General features: G+C 31.3%; 3 protein-coding genes across 3 annotated transcripts in view; 1 reads left to right on the top strand and 2 right to left on the bottom strand.

The window, feature by feature from the left end:
• Nucleotides 1–19,524, bottom strand: part of LOC107359465 (uncharacterized) — a 42,274-nt gene that overhangs the window by 19,357 nt on the left and 3,393 nt on the right. The gene's annotated exons all lie outside the window — the stretch shown is intronic.
• jbug (filamin-type immunoglobulin domains fbug) lies at nt 77–16,953 on the bottom strand. Its single transcript, XM_015925937.3, has 24 exons — nt 16,690–16,953; nt 9,701–9,902; nt 9,566–9,643; nt 9,330–9,470; nt 9,051–9,218; nt 8,837–8,983; nt 8,554–8,775; nt 8,268–8,441; nt 7,982–8,128; nt 7,780–7,860; nt 4,888–5,025; nt 4,631–4,804; nt 4,450–4,563; nt 4,163–4,381; nt 3,681–4,094; nt 3,459–3,602; nt 3,062–3,385; nt 2,862–2,984; nt 2,591–2,737; nt 2,396–2,503; nt 2,024–2,314; nt 1,774–1,950; nt 1,380–1,697; nt 77–1,225 (listed from the first exon to the last, which is right to left on the bottom strand). The coding sequence occupies exons 2-24, from the start codon at nt 9,828–9,830 to the stop codon at nt 786–788; spliced, it is 4,419 nt and encodes a 1,472-aa protein (XP_015781423.2). The 5' UTR covers nt 9,831–9,902; nt 16,690–16,953; the 3' UTR covers nt 77–785.
• BBS4 (Bardet-Biedl syndrome 4) lies at nt 14,440–18,587 on the top strand. Its single transcript, XM_015925942.3, has 2 exons — nt 14,440–15,213; nt 17,605–18,587. The coding sequence occupies exons 1-2, from the start codon at nt 14,513–14,515 to the stop codon at nt 18,404–18,406; spliced, it is 1,503 nt and encodes a 500-aa protein (XP_015781428.1). The 5' UTR covers nt 14,440–14,512; the 3' UTR covers nt 18,407–18,587.

Raw genomic sequence — 19,524 nt, 5'->3', positions numbered from 1 at the left:
CAATCTGGTCACTGAAATTTACCAACAGCTTTCTGAGGCTATTTCACGCGGTGAATTAATGAAAATCATGTCTAACTTTATTAAATTTTTTATAACTTGTAAATTTAATTAATTAAAATGGCTCAGTTTGTCAGATAACCAGTTATTGTAATCATTTTCAAACTCAACAAAATTTCTTTTTGACGCATTACAGAATTGTTTTTTCGCCATCAGATTATATGTTCAGATTATCGGTGGACGGAGAGATTCAGTCTTATCAGGCGAGGAAAAGCGGTTGAGAATTAATGAAAAGTCTAAATTACTGATTACTATCTGTCTGGTTGGCTGATTTGATTTGTTGTAGTAAAAATAGATGAAGATGATATTGGTATAAGAAATGGTTTTTAAAATGGGATATTAGATGATTTTAAGATTGTACCTGTGAAAGTACATAACATAGTTAACAGGAATCAGTTAGACAACAAAACAAGATTTAACAGCAAAGACATTAAAGGTAAAACCCATGAAAGATAATATTAAAGGGAAATGATTAAGTAAAACGTAAAAAGTGTTGATCAATAATTTTCGAAATTTTTCGATCTAAACGTCCATTGTTAAATTGTACGTTTTCAAATTGAGAGATACATTGAGACGTTGATAGAAAAATAAATTGGCAAAAGAAGCTGGAATAATCTTTGTTTCTTGGAGTGAAGATGATGATAATGATAATGGCGGTTGAAGAAATATCGAATGTTTAAAGTTTAATTATTATTCTCGATTTGATCACTTGAGTAGTTCCGTTACAATCATAGCTCGTTTGCTGAGCCTCTCCATGATGTTGGTCCATAAATACTGTAAGCAGCCATACTTGATCCAAGATAATCAACCGGTGGGTGAGGAGGTGGTGGTGGTGGATGAGGATGAGCTAAGTGTGGTGAATGTACAGGATGAGGAAGATGTGATGGAATAATTGAATGGCTTGATCTTATGTGGTGTGTTGGCTGAGAATGATGATGGTGATTGTTGTTATTTTTAGTAATCTCATTGTTACCACCAAATTGACGCGAGTTAAATCGATTAAGTTCGTCTTGTGTATCAAATATCATAACAGTAAAAGGAGAACCAGGTACATGTTTGCCAGAGTATTTAATCTCAATGGTATAATCTCCAGGCTCTGTCGGGTCATATTTGCATAAAATTATCCGATCATTCTGATTAACTCGTTGCATGTCAGCTCGAAAGGCACCTAAACAACATATAAGAAAAGTAATTTTAGCAATTTGAAAATGGAATGTATAACGATTTAAAATGTTTAAATTTAAACTTTGACATTGTGTTAAAAATAAAACTGTGTCTCAATGTCTATGCAAATTTTTAACTCAACCAGTACTTATATTTACCTCGTGGACCTCGAATTTGAACCGTTAAATCACCATAACCTGCACCTCTAGTATCACAAATAAATCTACTCATGTATAAAGGTAATACTCCGTGTTCAATGCCAGGGCCATGGACTCTAACTTTGGACGCATCAGGTGAACCGGCAATCTTTAAAGTGAATGGGCTTCCCCTTATATTTTCACCTCCATATTTGATTGTTAATGAATGTTTACCAGGCTCTTGGGGTTTAACAAATAAATTAAAAGTTCCATCCATTTGATCCAATAATTCACAGAAAGCAACTTTATTTGGACCAATACAGTGAGCAGATAAATCACCTAATGTAATCAGAAAAAAGGATGGAATTAGAGAAAAAAATTCAAAAAAATCACGTAAAAAATGAACGATTCTAACCTGGTCCAGCTCTTCTTGTATCAATGAATACTTTGATTTCTTGATCGATGGCACCTCCTTTCAGTCCTTCACCAGAACACAATACTCTGGAAGCATCACATCGAGGAAGAATAGAGACTTTTAATGGACATCCTTTAACCTGTTTACCGGACCATAAAACATTCAACAGATATGTTCCTGTAAAAAAAGTGAAAGCACATTTAGAAAACGCATTTTAAATTGTTTTGAATTTTTAACCAATGAATAGTACCTTGTATTGATGGAGTGTAGGTGGCTTTAAATATCCTGTCATTTATTTGCGTTACTTTAATAGAAATATCAGCTTTAACACCATTCATTGTTATTTCCGGCGTACCTGGTCCAGCATCAGTTCCGTCAAGGATAAATTGAGTCTCTTCACCTACTCTAGCTCCAGCAAGACCTTGACCTCTAAGAACTACGGTCGCACATTCATCACCATTACGGATAGAGTTGGTTATACCAATCAATGGTGATTTTGGTAATCGTTGATCACCAAAATTCAAACGAATTTGATACTCGCCTGGATTAAAAAGAGAATGAAAATTGATTAAAATTATTCATAAAAGATAAAATAATCAATACAGAAAATCGATCTACCAACCTTCTAGTTTAGGTGTTAGTGATAATCTAAATTTGTGTGGAGCAGTTTGCTCAATCATAGCTGGTTCAACTTTATCATCGGGAAACTTAACGAAACCAGTTAATTTGCCTATTTTCATAATAATTATGGAAACGTGAAAGAAATAAAAGATTAAATATTAAAACATGAAATAATTTGCATATTTAACATATTTACCTGGACCAGCTCCGGTCACATCAAAAGAAATGCGCTTCTTTTCATTTAATGTTAATAATATTTGCTCTTGTCCGTTGAAAATACTTTCCCAGCCTCCAATTGGACGAACCTGTTCGAGATTCAATATCTTCGGATGGAATGGTGAGCCTGAGGATAAAATATACATTAATACACAAACTCAGATTAAAACATTTTCAATGGAAGATAAAAAGTAATAATTTTAAACCAAGTTTTAAATTATATATTTCTTCGCTTTATTTGAAAAACTAACCAGGAAGTTCTTTGCGATTCCATAGAACCCGAACATCGAAAATTCCAACTTCAGTCGGAACAAACGAGACTCTATAGATTCCATTTGTTTCCTCAATTTCCACTTGTGGTTCTGAATCAGGTCCTGAATAACAATGCCGACAAATCAAAAAGAGATAAGTTAACAAACATTTTCTCGATATTTAATTGTGTTAAACTAACCATCAACTCTGACTTCTGGAGAGCCTTTCAATTCACGAGCATCAATATTGAATTCAACTGGTTGGTCAACAAATCCTAGCTTTAATCCGTTTCCTTCCACAACTGGTAAATTTCCTTCTTGTGCGATGAAAGTAACTGGACTACCAGGAATTTCGATACCACCGAAAGTTATGGCAATTTTATATTTTCCAGGAACAGTTGGAATAAATTCAATTATTTCACCTTCACCATCAGGAGTTCCTTTCACTTCTATCGGTAAATGTCTTCCAAGTGGACTGGTTACCGTAAAATCAAGTTCAGCATATCCAGCATCTTTACGGTTAACTATAATCAAAACAAAAGCATAAAAAGAGTTAAAAAATGTTAAGTGTCATTAAAAAGCTTAAAAATTACGTACGAGTAAAAAATATCTTTTCATTAACAATGAAATTTGTGGACTTGATTCTTTGAAGGGTAACTTTTGAAGCATCAAAAACCTCACTAGTAAATGGTGAGCCAGTAATACTGTTATCCTGATAGAGGACATCAATCTTGTGAGGACCTGAATTAATGAAAATAAAATGACAATAAAATTATAAGAATAAATCGATTACAACAATCATACAAGATAAAGATTTACCTGTTCGTTGTGGAGTAAACTCTGCCAGTAAACTGCCATCTTTTTGTTGATAACATTTTATATTCAATGGCGATCCATTCGGATCAGTGACAATAACGTCAAAATTTTTGGCAGCAGCAAAGCCTCCAGTTTCAATAAGGAAAGTAGCTGGTTCCTCGGGAACACAAGATTTCAAAGCTGGTCCATGAACAATGATTGATTTTGTTGGATCACGTATTTCAACCATTTGGGGACAGCCAGGAGCTTGATGATCATTGTACCGAACATCGATATAATGTGGTGAATCGACTTTTGGTTTGTAAGAAACCAAGTAAACTCCAGTTGATATTTCCTTAATACAATGAGTTACTTCTGAATCATTTGAAGTTTTAATGTTTACTGATAAATTACCACGACCAGCCCATGTACAATCAACTGTTAATGAAACCAAAGACAAAAAATTAATATAAAAATCCAGGAATATTTACTTGAAAATTGCTTACTTTTAAATGTTTGCTCGCGACCAACAACACCATCTTGAACATCAATCAGTTTAACTCGACTAGGATCACAAATTTCAATGAAACTTGTTTTCTCAGCGACCAAATTTCCTTTAATGTATTGTTCAATTCGGTGAAGTCCAACTTCTTTTGGAACAAATTCAACCTTAAAAGTTGAATTATCTCGAGTTACTTTTGATATGATTGGTGTCTTTTGAGGACCTGGACAAAAATAAATATAAATGAGTGGTGAAAATCTTGAAACACATGAAATAGCACAATGAACTAACCAACAACTTTGACTTCCATGGCTGGATCAATGGCGTCAATGATAGCAATATTACTTGAACCAACGAGTCCATTTTTGGGAATAAGGTCTTTCATCTCTATTTTGAAAGGGCTTCCTAAACAAGAAAGAGATGAAAATCAATAAAAGCTGAAACAACAATCAATATTTCACTTGACGCATACCTGGAACGTCTTCTTCGTTAAATATTATTCTGATATAATGAGATATTTTTTCCTGAGGTACAAATGTGACATCATAAAGACCTCTACTTTTCATATCAACCTCAGGACGGATTCCAGTTTTTCGGTTAGTAACCAGAATCTCAAGGGTTCCTTCACCAGCTTCAACGGCATCGACTAAACAAAAATAAAATGAAAGATAGTTTTAGTTAACTAATAATTAACTATGTCACAATGATTATTATAAGATGATCACTCACTTTGAAATGTAACGGGTTTACCAACTTCAAATGTATTTAATCCAGAAACTTTAACTTTAGAAACATCATAAACATTACAATTAAACGGACATCCATTGATTACTACTCCATCCAATATAATTGTGATTGCATGTGGACCTAAAAGTAGATGAAACCAGTAAATATAATGAGTTGACTACTTAAAATGTTGGTGATATATTGATCAAAATAAACTAAACTGAAGAAAGATTTTTACAGTTCCATTGCAAACAGATTCTCATTGAATGTTCAATTGTTCACAATCTAAATCAAAGAACCATGAAATTGTCAACTATTAAGGGTTGGAAATAAGTTGAATCAAAGATTGTCAAAGTTCAAGATGAGCCATTCAATAAAATTGATCAAACCCAATCAAATTAATAGCGACATTTAAAGACAACTATTATTGAAGATAATAATTGACTCTAATATTTAGCTCTAATATAATGCAAATTGTCCTAAATTGTCTTATTTGCTTTAATTAGAGGCTAATAAGAAGAAAAATTAAGGATGTTTCAATTGACAATCGAGACACAAAAAGCCATTCAATTTCTGATCAACTTTTTTGGGTTCATGTTAAATAGAGCTTACAAAGTTATCAAGCAATTTTGGTTGAATCAAAAGGATTATAATGATAACTTAAATCATCAATGACTTCACTAACCTGTTTGATTCAGTAAATTCATTAAGTATAACTACCAATCAATTCAAACCTTTTAATCAATATATTAAGATGATTAGTAACAAGCCTATTAGAAAAATTAGCTTAAAATGAATGATCAATTCGTTATTCATTGGTTTCATTCAGAATGATATGATGCGATTGAATTTCTTACTATTTAAATATCATTCAATATTCAGATCGATTATAATCCAAATAATCAAAGCTAAAAAATTTAATCCAATTTTTAAGATTTCATCAATTTGCTTATTTCTGATCATCACAAACCTTTTATCAACCAAAATATTTTGAAGCGATTCAAAAGCGTCTTTATTTGCAATAATAAATTGATATTATACAAAAAGTGATCAGAATTAAAATTTTTTCATAATTTCGGATGTCGAAAAGGCCTTCCGAAGATCCTGGCCTCAATGAATCTATCGATTTTGACTGATTATTTGAATCGAAACAAAGATTTGATTTACTGTCAAATTATATTTTCCCAATCGATAGAATCCCAGCTAAAAGTGAAAACACAGAAAAAATTGTTCTTCCAACTCTTGGTAGAGTTTCAGAATATTTCCATAAAAAGTTCAAGATCGAAATCTATTCTGATTAAACGACATTAACTATTACAACTGTTATGTGGATGAATTTTGTTGATCAAAACTATGACTCGGTTTCAATAATATTGGTTAAAAGATAAGTCATAATGAAATATATTTAGGTTTTGAGTAAACATCTGATTGATTGTTCTAGATCCATGTTATTTACCTGAATAATGAGCTGATTAACTTGAATCCTCTCAATCATAATGTAAAGAAACATTTTATTTACTAATATTATAGTCGATTGACATACAATCACAACTTTTTCAATCTATTTTTGTTTACTCATTTTTACAATTATGTTTGGCTAGCTTTCAATTCACCTGAAATTTCAAGTCAAATGATAACACGATTCATGTAAGCATATCAAGTTTCCTGTAAGTATGCGGTTATACATATAATTTGGGTAAAAATTTTGGGTTAAATTCCTTGATTTATTTATTTTCATGTATAAACATGTAAATATAAATAAACAAAATAACCATTATTCAACTGAGAAAAGTCATTAATCGTATTTTTATCAAAAAATCAGACGGAAGTAATTGTCATTAAAAGAAGTGTTGAGAAAAAAAAAATTGGGAAAAAATCAGCAAACCTTTCATTTTTTGTTTCATTTTTGCTCGCAAAGTTGACAGTTAACCTGTAAATGCAATCATGTCAACAATTGTGATCAAATGAGCTCATAAAGATTGAAGTGAATGAACAAATGAAACAAAATGATTATCTTATAGCTTTTGATTCTAATCAATTATAGTGGTCAATAATTTTTTGCTAATTTGAAGCAAGTGAATGAGTAAAAGTAATGAGTCGCTATGAATGGTTTATCAAGTAAATTGGCATGAAAATGAAACTGAAGATTAAAAATTGATGAACAGTTTAACCCATAAATCGAGTAGGAAGGTTGATTCGCTTAATCTTCAATCACTAACCTTTCCTTTCCATATCTAAACAATTTTAAAGATGAACTTGACCGAAATACCTGAAAATGTAAACCTTGATGAAGCAAAAGTTGATCATTTAACCAAAAATAACAGTTCAAAGTTTACCTCATTTTTCAAGTTTACATCTTGAATTCTTGAAATGATCTTCAGGATAAAACCAGAAAGAGAGACGGAATGATGATGAAGGGATGAGGAGGAATGAGGAGAGAGTCAATAAGAAGCTGAGAAAACTGGTTGCAAGGTATGTTAAGGAAATTTTCCGGTCAATGTTCTGTTAATGGACAAGTATTGAGATGTCTTGTTTGATCATCATTTTATCACCCTTTTCATCATTTATTGCCTTCCACGTGTAATTAAAATAAGTAATGAACGAGGAGAACTCAATTAAAATTTTTAACCATCGATTTAAATCAAATATTTGGTGATCATTTTTGTTGATAAACAACTTGTTGGATAGCCAAACACAATCGTTTAATATAAAGATGTATTAAAACATCAAATATTAAAACAAGATAACATCAATAAATTTGATGAAAACAGATTAAAAGTGAAACAGATTTGTAAGTCTCTAATTAGATCAGATTAATACAGTAGGAAATCCGATAATAGATCAAGAATAATTTAATATCAAAATAAACAGACAATTTAGGGAATTGTGTCTTACCAATTTCAATGGGCATAAAGTTGACCCTGAAAGATCCTTTGAGTTTCTTGACCTCAGCGACCATTTTTTTACCATTATCACCTGCAATTGAATGATGATCAAAAAGAAAGTTGAAAATGAGAAAAGGACCCCCAAAGGTTTGGAGGAGACCAACAGTGTTGATTGTCATTGCTTGGGAAAAGAGATGTGAATATAAACTTACAAGTTACATGAACGACACAATCTTGAATACGATCGTTTTTATTTTCAATGGTAAAATCAATTCCTTTGGTTAAAGATGCCATTCGAAGTGCATCTCCAAGTATTACAGACTGAGAACTGTCAATCACTCTAACCATGAAAGGGCTTCCTGGTAAGTTAATCATGTAAATTGAAATAAGAAAATGATTCGATTAGAAGAAGATTGTAAAATGTTTTGCTTTTTGTTGCTAAGATGGTTGGAAACATTTATTAATGGCAGACTGATAAGACTATTATTATCATCTAACCTGGCACTGATTCTCCGTTGAATTTAACATTAACCATGTGAACATCGGGTTCCATTGGTTTAAAGTTAACGCGAAATTTGGCATTTCCTTCTTTAATCACATAATTGTGAACATAGCGACCATTAACGGTAACAATTATCTCAAGGTTTCCAGCACCAGCTTGACTAGCGTCGACTGTAACAATAACAACAATCACATAATTAGTTTTTTATAATAGGAATGGTAATAATAAAACAATTGGTAGGAAAATGAATGAGGAAAAATTAAAATTGGTCAAAATTTTTACTTGAAAAGGACAGCAATTTTCCAATTTCACCGGCTGATGGTTCGGTGACTTTAACTCTTTTTGCATCATAAACACGAACCAAGAATGGACATGAGGAAACTGATTCGCCTCCCAATTTAATATCAATCATATGGTCACCAAGCTCAGTGGGTATAAATGATACTTTATAACCAACTTGTCCTTCCTCAATCAAATCAAATTTAACAGTCTTACTGGTTCCAGCTGAAAATAAGATAAAATGTAATGAAAAATATGACACATTTGCAAGGTTTATATTATTTACCGGTAATTGTTATCTGTTTTTCACTTAAAACAGTCCCATTGGTTTCAATGAAAAAGGTAACAAGAGAGTTAACTGGAACTTTGTCTAACCCATCTTTTTGGACAACAATTTTGGATAAATCTAGAACTGAACAAATGAATGGCGCACCTAAAAAAATGCAATCAAATCAACTAATTAATAGGACAATTCAATGGATAGAGTTGTTGTAATTTACCTTCAACAAGTTCACCATTAAATCTAATATCAATCTGATGGTTTTCAACTTCTTTAGGTAAAAATGTTATGGCATATTGACTTGAACCCAAAGCTTGAGGTGTTGAAGGCACATTTCCATTGTTAATGATAATCTCAAGATTACCGGGTCCAGCGTTTTTAGCTTCAACTAATCAGTTGATGATTGATAGGTTAACAGTAGGTAAAAAAGCAGAAATAGAGAAAATAAAGAAATTGTTAAAATGCGATAAATCAGAAGCAATCGTTTTTTTGATGTTACCAATGAATGTAACTGGTTTTCCGATCAGAATTTCTTTTGGCATCTCTTTCACCTTTATTTGTTTAATATCGTATATTTTTGTAGCAAATGGTGATCCATTGATTGGGTTTCCCTTGTATTTTATATCAATATGGTGTTCACCTGAAACAATGAAAAAAACAGTAAAATTAATTCCAGACCTTTTCGCAAACAACAAAGTTAAGAAGTAAATAAAGATATTGGTGTAAAAAAGTTACCGGTAAAATTTGGCAAAAAATCAATTTGAGCTCCAACATCATTTCCAGAAATTTTGGGTATTACTGGACCATTAGGACCTACAGATAAACGGATACTGTTAGATATGTTTTTTGGCATAAAATTTCAAATTTTACCTTTAATTGTAACTGAAAGGTCAGCTTCATCTGTAACATTGTGAACAATTGCTGTGGCCAATTGATTAACCGGAGCGTAAACCAAAGCAGAACCGGTTACACTTACTTTCTCCATCTCAGCACTGACCATTGCTGAATGTGAGAAAGGTTAATTAATTGGGTTTAAATTAAGTTGAAAATGGTTTATTAAAAGCCGTCCAATCTGTTGAAATGAAAGGATAAAAAGAGCAATTTAAGTAACCATTTTTTGAAAGATGAACCATTTTTGGTAGACTATTGTGTCAGTCAAGGTTAATTGTACAATTAAAGTAATATTGTTGTCATTTTTTATTTCATGTTTTACAATAAACTATATTTTCAACAATTTAAAACATTATTCATACTTGTTAACCTTCAGTTTCATTGAAAAATTCAAGGTTCACCTTTTCATGTAATCAATTTATTGTCACCAACAGAAAGTTATCAGTTTAATCAAAAGGTGTAATATTTGGATTTAACAGTAATGTTTAATTATTCAATTTGATTTACTTTGATCAAGGTAAAGATTTCATTGTGAGATGTTATTGATTGTCAAGTTGACTAAACATGATTTAAGGTAGTCATTGAAATGAAGCAAAACCTTCTTTTCATCCTTAATTTGGATAATCATGAAAGTTTAATATGATTAAGCAGATTTTTTTTCTTAATAGTCATTGGCTTCTTTGATTAACAAGTGAGAATGCAATTATCTGCTTCTTGTGACTGATTTCACTGAATTAAGTTAATTATAATGTTATGTTGGTATAAATGTTTTAATTTGGTTGAATAGACATATAACCACTAATGATAGTTATTAGATTGAAGAGTGAGAATCAAGTGAATTATGACAAAATAACAATTAACTGGAGATGGTTAGGAAAGTTAAACTTGCAATTTAACTATAAAGTACATCAATTAGACATGATCAACTCTACTAATCAATCATAATAATATCAAATGGAAATATTGATCGTAACAAAACCGGTTGGCAACAATTAATGGGTAAAATTGAAATCACAGATCAACAATTGCTTTTTCAATGCTCAAATGTACTTATTTTGAATTAACCTGAAAACTGGATTCTTATTGGATTATTATTTGAATATAATCAAATGAGAGTTTTAATATTGTTTGAAAATATCTTCAACCTTGAATATTGATTCAGATGAAACTCAGACAATTGATGACAATTGAACAAGAAAATTTAAATTATAAGTTGAGTTGTTTGATTAAATTTTTCAATTACATGAATCAAACTAATGTCAAGACAATTTGCTTTGGTTGTTAGATTTGAAAAGATTTAGATGAAAAGATGAAAAGCAAAATGATACAAGACGTTCAATGAATGATGTTTGGTCAACCAAATGAAATTAACGAATAGTCAAGTAATTGTAAACAATCAACATGAACAATCAGGACAGAATCATGATAACAATGAATGGGATGAACTATTTCCCTTTCAGTTTTTTTACCTGTTAACTGGCTCAGTGATTTTACAGTATTCAAATATAACAATCACCAGAGTCTGAAATGTTATGAATAGATAACATTTATAGTGATTGTAATCAAGATTATTAAGAAAGCTATTATTGTCTGATTTCTTAATTAACTTGATATCCTTAAGGTAATACAGTTGGTTTATAAATTGCAAAAAAAAGCTGAAAATGATATTTAACTGCAATCTAAATAGCTATTGGATTGAAACACAGATTTTAATTAAAATAGAGTCGACTTGAAAATTATAATGTCAATGAGCGAAATGGTGACAAAAACATTAGAAATGACAATTAATTATTTATAGTAAAAGTAAATCTTAAAATCACTATTTATAGAGCATTAGTTTTGATTACAATTCAAGATTTTGATTAATGATACAATGGAAAATTGTAATTAAAATTATCAACTGTAATTTAGATGCAAATCGTCTTGGAAAACATTGAAAATGTAAATTTGATTGTGATGTCAAGATTGATCAAGTTGAAGCAACTTTTTTGTATTCTCATTGAAAATGAAAGCCAACAGGTTCATTATTGATTATCAAATGTAACAATGTTGATGAATAGTGAATCGACTCTCAGCATGATGAAATTATGATATATATATAGTTATGAGAAATCGTTATTAAATAAGAAACAAAATAATTTAGTTTGATGAAAAAATGAGTAAAATGTTGATGTGTTCATTTCAATCAATTTTGTCTGAATAGGCAACAATAACCTTATTTTCAGTCTGTTTCTTGATTGTTCACTTTGATTGTACAATTGTAAATATGATGATAATAATACATCTTTTTTAATAAGTGAAACAATCAATGAAATCATTTGCTCACGATTAGGTAAAACATATCATTTTGGAAGCTCACAAAATGATCAATAATTACTGTTAACTATTCAAGTTTAACTTGAAACTTGGATTAACAACAATTAACAACAAAACTCATCAGTCACTGACATTAACATTAGGAAACATTAAAATCATTAAACTTGACAATAGGGTTTGAATTTAGTTGAGATATTCCCTGCTGATTGTATTCATTAATTTACAAGCCAATGATTTTTATTAATTCAATATTTTCTAAGATTTCCAGATAGTTGAAGGGTGAACAATTATAATTAACAACTCTACCTTGATTTAAATCTGGTATAACGAATCACAAAGAAAAAGCTTATTCCGACTTTTATTATGTTATTTGAAGTTGCTGAACACACAGAAAAGAAATCTTCTGATTCTTATTTTTTGCCATCAGATTGTTGACCACATTTCCTGAAATGGCTTAAACGGTTAACAGCTAAAATTAAATCATTAAAGCTTGGAATTATGATTTGAAAAGATGAGATTTGAAGAAATGGTGAGTTTCTTGGTTGGTTCAAAAGATACATTATGTTGAAGTATAGAGTTTAATATTTCTAACTTAGTGACAACATGGAATGATCAGACAACGTTTAAAACAAGGATTGATTTATCTGATATTCATTATGCTTGTTGATCGTGAAACAGTATGCCAGCAATTATTCACAAACAAGATGAATTTTGGTCGTTCCCTGATCAAATCAGAGAAATTGACTTCTTCTATTGGTGCTATCCATCAAACAAGATATTTTTACTGGCCATCAGCGTTTGATCATCGTTTCTCGGAAAAACCAATACAATTGATAAATTATTATGATTGGATCAATAACAAACCAGTACAATTGTACCAGACTAGTAGTGATTCTTCAGTAGCAGATCGTCGACAATTGGAAACATTTGGCACTCCAGTGCTAATATCGACCAATTTAGCGACTCAACCAGGTGCAACAGTGAGTCCGTTTACAAGTTCATTTGTTAATTCAGATGGTGATTTGGGTGATCGATGGGATCGAAATGTTTGGTTTTGGCCATTAATATTAGCAACAGCGTTACCGATAGTTATTGGTGCAATAGTTCTTCCATTGGCTGTTTTTTTCTTGATTGAATTGATTTTCATTCTGTTAATGATGAGAAACCAAGCTGTTACGGTGACTCCTATTGCTGGACAGAATGGTAATCGGCATCGAACTCGACGGCAAAAGAGAGATAATCTTTCACAAAAATTAATTAAATTGAGTCCAACCATTTATTCAAATCAATATTATCTTGCTACTTATAATAATCAACTCATTGATTTAGTGGAACAACGGTTTCTTCATTCCTTTGTCAATTACAAATATAGTGATCTTGCTTGATTTATTTTGAATAAAATTTTGAAACGTTACTGATTTGCTCACTAGAAAATTATTAAACCTTATAAGTTATAACTAATATTTAAACCTTTAGAGATCGATGAAAAGTGATCTCGATTGACTTGACAAACTTTTCAATGCTGCATAATGATAATGTTTGATCATTTTATTTACACATAAGATACGAAATAAACTAATTAAAAGGTTATAATTAAATTTAAAATATGTTTTTTTGTTGGTGTTGGTAATTGAAAAAACAAGCAATTCTAATGTAAAAGAAATTTGTATTTCTTTTGAACTTTCTGATGATGATGATCAGTGATAAATAAAGTCAAATTTTGAGATGGCTAAAGATCATGAAGAATCATCGTTAAAACAAAATACTTATAAGAAAACTTAACAAGATTCAGGTTGAGATGTTCAACAAAATGAACCAGATTATAAACAAAACAGACAAATCATCTTCCTTTTGTGCTTCAATTTTAATTTCAATTGCAATTAAAATTATTATCATAAAGAGGTCAAAGTTAATTTTGAGTTTTAATTATGATACAAATGTTGATTTGGTTTCTAAGCTGATTCCAAGTAATTTCAATTGTTTAACATGATGGGTTGAAATGAGACAATGAAATAGCTGAGCATCAATTGTCAATTTGGATTGAATTGAAATTTTTGGGTAAAATTTTGAGGTAAAAAAAAGAGGATTTCCTGTAATTTGGGTTAATAAACAATTGATTGTAACCAGTGTAACACAAATCACTAAACATGCTCTTCTTGAATTAGTTCAACAATTAACTGAAGCCTGTTAGGAAAGGAATGAAAACAATTAACAAAAATAGCTTACAATTAATTTTCAATGTCAAGGAATTAAACAAAACAAACTTGAAACAAATTCTCATGTGAAAAAGTGTAAAATATGATTATAATTATAATCATGAAGATGAGGAACAAGTGAATAACAATAAAGATGATGATAACCTAGTAACTATGAGTTTCTCATGGTAACCATTTCAAGACAATTCAAAACAAACATTATGTTTGTGACAATTGGCTCAACTGTTATCAACTAATGATGGTAAAATTATAATTGAGAATGGATAATGAGACAATTAACATAGACGATGCCGAGGTGATCATGAAATCTGATGAAAGTAAAACAATCAGTATTGGTGAAAACAGTGAAGATAAATTGACCAGAATGAAAACCCCAGCTTTACCGTCAGCCATGTCATCTTCCTCTTTGGGTAAACCTTCAGGATCAACATCAATAATGATGACAACCGTTAAACCACCAAGTAATGAGTTGCGGTGTAAACAGGCTTACAACTGGTTGTTACATTTACATTATGTGCGAGGTGAGTACGACTTTTGCTGTGACCAAATCAATCGGATTGAATGTACATCGGAATATTCGTGGTACCTTAAAGGGTTGATTTCATTGCGTGACAAGGGCAATGTCAAGGAAGCTTTGGGTTACTTTAACCAAATCAAATCACTGTCCAATGTGTATTACATTAAAGCGGTCATCAGATGTCTTTTGCTTCTTGGCCGGCACACTGAGGTGTCTGAGGTAATCCGTGAAACTGGTTTACGAATGGCTCCAAATGATTGGCAATTGTGGTTCATTTTGGGCAATTGTTACTTTCATTCGGGTAACATTCCGTTGGCCAAAGATGCCTACCAACATTCACTGCAAAATTCAAATACTGTTGAACCATTCCTGCTGCTTGCCCAGTGCCATTCAATTGAAGGTGACTCCAAGTCGGCCATTTTTGTCTTGAGACGAGCAGCAGAGTGAGTAATTATTTTTATCCATTTAGATGATTATCATGATAATAATGGTCATCATCAACTTGTCATCAATCTCATTCTCCAATAACTTTTGTCCTGTTTTACTTTCGATGAGCATTTTTTTCGTGATTCTCACGAACCTGAAACTTCATTATAAAGCTATAATACCTAAAAAACAATCAAATATCCTCATCAGTTTCATTTTGTTAGCTTGTGGACACCAACCTTTTCAATACAGATGAAATATACAAAAAAGGCTCATCACACATTTAATCATTCATTTTCAAAAATTGATCGTGATCACAATCATCAATTAACGCTACCAGAATTAGAATGAAATTTGATGTACTCTCAATTCCCTTTCGCTCTCAGATTTATCATCAAATTTAAAATTTTTTTAAGCACATACACCATGCACGATCTTTTATTGTTCAAACTTGAATGGTGTATGAAGCAAAAATTTATGAAAAACCATCATAACAATTGCTGGCTAAACTTGAGGCATAAGAAAATCAAATCAAATACACGTTTGTAAACCGTTTTATTTAAATAATGGTTTACGATAGGATTCACTGTTTTTTTTTCAGCTAACAATTAGCAAATGGTGAAAAGGGCAAAGTATGAATGTAAAACTGACAAAAGTAAAAAAAATGATACACTTTTTGATAGTATTTAACTTCTCTTGGGTTCAACTTTCTGGTATCACATGCTACCATCAATTTGGTTTATGCTAACCAACTCACTCCTTTGGTTTCCTCTTTACTTGTTTACTCTCTACGTATTACCCAATTTTACCTAAAGGCAAACAGTTTCAAGTTAATCTAGTTCCGTAATTCAAGAAATGAGATGAAGAGAAGAGAAAGAGAGGGGAGATGAGATGAGATGAAAAGGATGAAGAAAGTTGTTTGAAGCGATTCAAGATGCAGCTAACTTGCATCGGTAATAACCAGCATCTTTATTCTACAATCTCTCCAATATTTGCTTCCATTTCTAAGCTTTCAACGCCAAAGCTTGTTATAAATATGACTTGGTGAGAAATGAACACTGAATTGTTAATCCGTCAATAGCAAGGAATACAGATGATAAGGAAAAAACAAGCCAAATATATCTATTGCACTACCAAAGATAATTTTTGTAGATTCCAGTCTATATACATAAGATTTAATGGTTGTTTTATTCAACTTTATAGAATAGTAACACTAATGAAGCAAGACACTTCTGATTATAACAACAAATTTGTAGCAAAATTAAAAAAATCACAGCTAAATGAACACCATGTTTTGACAATAGATGACACAGTAAAAGTAGACTATTAGCAAGACATGCATAAACAAAGAAACACGGAGTCACTGAGTTACATTAAAGCGGATATCACCATATTTACTGATTGAATTTAATCAAGATACGATTTTGAAGCAAGATGTACAATTAACAATAACACAGTAGCACAACTAATAATAAACATAGTTAATTACATACCTGATTATTGAAAGATGTAGACAATAACAAAAGGTGATAAAACAAAGTAAAGGTTTATCTTGTTGGTATATGTATATTATTGACTGTGTATATCTCCAGAATTATACCAAAAATTAACAGATGGAAATAGTGATCCAACAAATAAAATGAAGCAAAAATTGGTTTTAATAATCCAAATAACACACAAACTAAATATTACATGAAAAAAAGTTGCTTGTTGACTTGTTGATAGTTGGTTTAGTTGGTTCATGTCATTTTAGCAATAGCTGTTAACCGGTTTCAACTTTTGGGTACTCTTAGGTCTTCATCAACTCATGCCCTCTTTAGGCAATCAAAATAATTAATTTTAAAATGTAAAATTTTTCAACATTATAAATCAGCTGAGAGTGAACAATTTTGCTGGTTAATTGGCTTTATTTTGATTATCCTTCATTCAATAAACTTTGATTTGAAAGCTAACCCTTTCCCTCTCATTATCATCATGAATCGAGAGAAAGATTAGCAAGGAAAATTAAGCAAGAGACACAAAAAAGAGGTTAAAGTGTTTAAGTTTGTTGATGAAGCGAAATCATGCTTAAACAAACTAACTTGAGTAAATCAATTTAACAACTAACAGTAACATCAATAATCTTGATTATTTATTTGAAACTCCTCACACAAAAGGATAACAAAAACAGTTTTCATAAGTTGTAATTATTTTTGGTGTCAGGTACAATTGATTTGACCTTAAATCAAGCAATAATCTACTACAAGCTTCGCTCAGTCCATTAGTAAATCATTTTTGGTAAAATTGATTACCTTTTTCAGTCACTTTTTTTTCTCTGATTGTCACATCAAATCTAATTTAAAAGACTCCATTAACTGAGCTCATTCAATTGTCCAATAAATGTCTTGTTTGCTTCATTTCATTGCCAGAATTTCACCAGATAATATTCCGGTTGCTATACGCTTGGGTCAACTATTGATGGAAAGTGAAATGAAATCAAAAGGAATCGAAAAGTTTATCCAGTTAAATCAAATGACCATCCATACAAGAGGAAATCTTGACCTTTCATTGGCTGTTGGATCAATTTTACTTGAAACTAGAGGTGATGTTGAAGCTGCTTTGTACAAGTACAAGTTATCTGAATGCTACGAATCACCAAGTATATGGAATAATGTTGGACTTTGTTTTGCTTCCAGAAAGAAATACGTTGCTGCTGTTAGCTGTATTAAGCGAGCTCTTTATTTAAATCCATTAGATCATCGGATTAACTTTAATTTAGGTCTTCTATCATTACAATTGAGACAATTTGCAAGTGGATTTCATTACTTTAAAACTGCTTGTGCTCTTTGTAAGGCCTCATCAGCCAATGTCATCTTTTCATTGCTTGCAGTTTCCTTGGAATCACTTTCTGATGATATTAATGCTAGACAAGCTCATATAACAGCAATTAGAGGCTTAGAAAAGATGACCGTTTTCTCGCCCATTCCGCTGATTAATTATGCCGTTTATCTGTATAACAAAGATAAATCAGAATGTAAAGAAATGATTATGGAGCTTTTGATGACACTGGAACAGTTTTGGTTGAACCGTAAACAACAATCTGGAAATGGGAATAATGGTGCTTTGAATGAATTTGAGGAATCTTTCATGAAGACTGCAACGCAATTATCAACTTTATTGAACATTAACTCCCACATGGCTTGGTCAAGGAAAGATTCATCGACCACTTAAATTTTAAACATTAATTTATTAATAAACTGTGAAATAACAAATTATTTGTTTAGTCATTGTAAATTTACTTATAAAAGATCCCAATCGATGACAAATGGTTCTCCGTCCCTGTTGAATAGGTTTATTTTGTAGCGATCTTCCATGTCCCTGAATTAAAAAAGTAAAAGCATTAGATTTGTAATTTTGACAAAGGCTCAGTTTACTTACTTGTCAACAAATTGAACCCTAAACCTTTTATGAAGAATCAAATCTCTGAAATTATCCCTGATGAAAGAAGATACAATAAAGCAAAATGTATTAGAAAAAATTGCATGAATATAAACATCAGGTAAAAATTTGGGCTGATTATTAAGATTCTTACATGACTTGGTCAGTAATGGATATTCCTCGAGGAACATTGACAGCACAGTGAACAGCGGCTGGAGGTAATGTTGCGAATTTTGGTTTCAATGAAAGGACTTCTCTTCTATCAACCATCAACTCAACTCCTGTGTCGATATTCATGATATGGAGTTCGTCCTCGTCGTAGCTCATGTCTATCACTCTTCCACGAAAGAAGACAGAATCACTTCTAGCAGCAACAAGACTTCCAATCGCTGGATAAATTAAGAAATTTTCCTTGTTTTCTGCTCTTCGATAGAAGTCAGTCATTTCCTTGGTTAAGTTGAGGTAATTTTCCAATGTTGGATCGATGAAATCATAATGAGCACCTACTCTCGACTCAAAATTCTGTTCAAGAAATATGTCCTCAGTAGGTTTAACATAAAGGGAATATGGGCTTAAACATTCAGTTACAATCGCTTTCAAGCTCATTCCTACTTTGACGAGCTCTGATTGAAAAGTGTCGATAAGCACTTCTTCAGTGTCCAAGGAATCCACTGAAAATAAAAAATGAACAAAATAATGAACAATTATCACATTTTAATAATACTTGAATTGAATTTCAGATAACTTACTTTGATCATTTTTCAAGTGTTTATAAACACAGCTTTCACCATATTTACAATAACCGTTCAAAAAATGTTGGCAAACTTTATCCAAATCTCCACTCTTGTATCCTAAAATTGCTGTTCCAGTATCCGAAGGGTCAAATGCATAAGTATTTGTCAAAGCCCTAT

This window comes from Tetranychus urticae, chromosome 2, assembly GCF_039701765.1.
Source record: "Tetranychus urticae isolate SD_2017Ah chromosome 2, NJAU_TeUrti_SD_1.0, whole genome shotgun sequence".
Classification (NCBI taxonomy): domain Eukaryota; kingdom Metazoa; phylum Arthropoda; class Arachnida; order Trombidiformes; family Tetranychidae; genus Tetranychus; species Tetranychus urticae.
The sequence above is the reverse complement of the archived record's forward strand: the minus strand, read 5'-3'. Positions and strand labels throughout refer to the sequence as shown.

Excerpts from the sequence above, each read along its gene's own strand:
- jbug (XM_015925937.3), bottom strand. The coding sequence starts at position 9,830 with ATGGTCAGTGCTGAGATGGAGAAAGTAAGTGTAACCGGTTCTGCTTTG. Across the intron at positions 9,644-9,700 it reads CCTTTCAGTTACAATTAAAG|GTCCTAATGGTCCAGTAATA; the intron begins GTAAAATTTGAA and ends GTTTATCTGTAG. Across the intron at positions 8,984-9,050 it reads TAATGGTGAACTTGTTGAAG|GTGCGCCATTCATTTGTTCA; the intron begins GTAAATTACAAC and ends GCATTTTTTTAG.
- BBS4 (XM_015925942.3), top strand. The coding sequence starts at position 14,513 with ATGGATAATGAGACAATTAACATAGACGATGCCGAGGTGATCATGAAA. Across the intron at positions 15,214-17,604 it reads GTCTTGAGACGAGCAGCAGA|AATTTCACCAGATAATATTC; the intron begins GTGAGTAATTAT and ends TTTCATTGCCAG.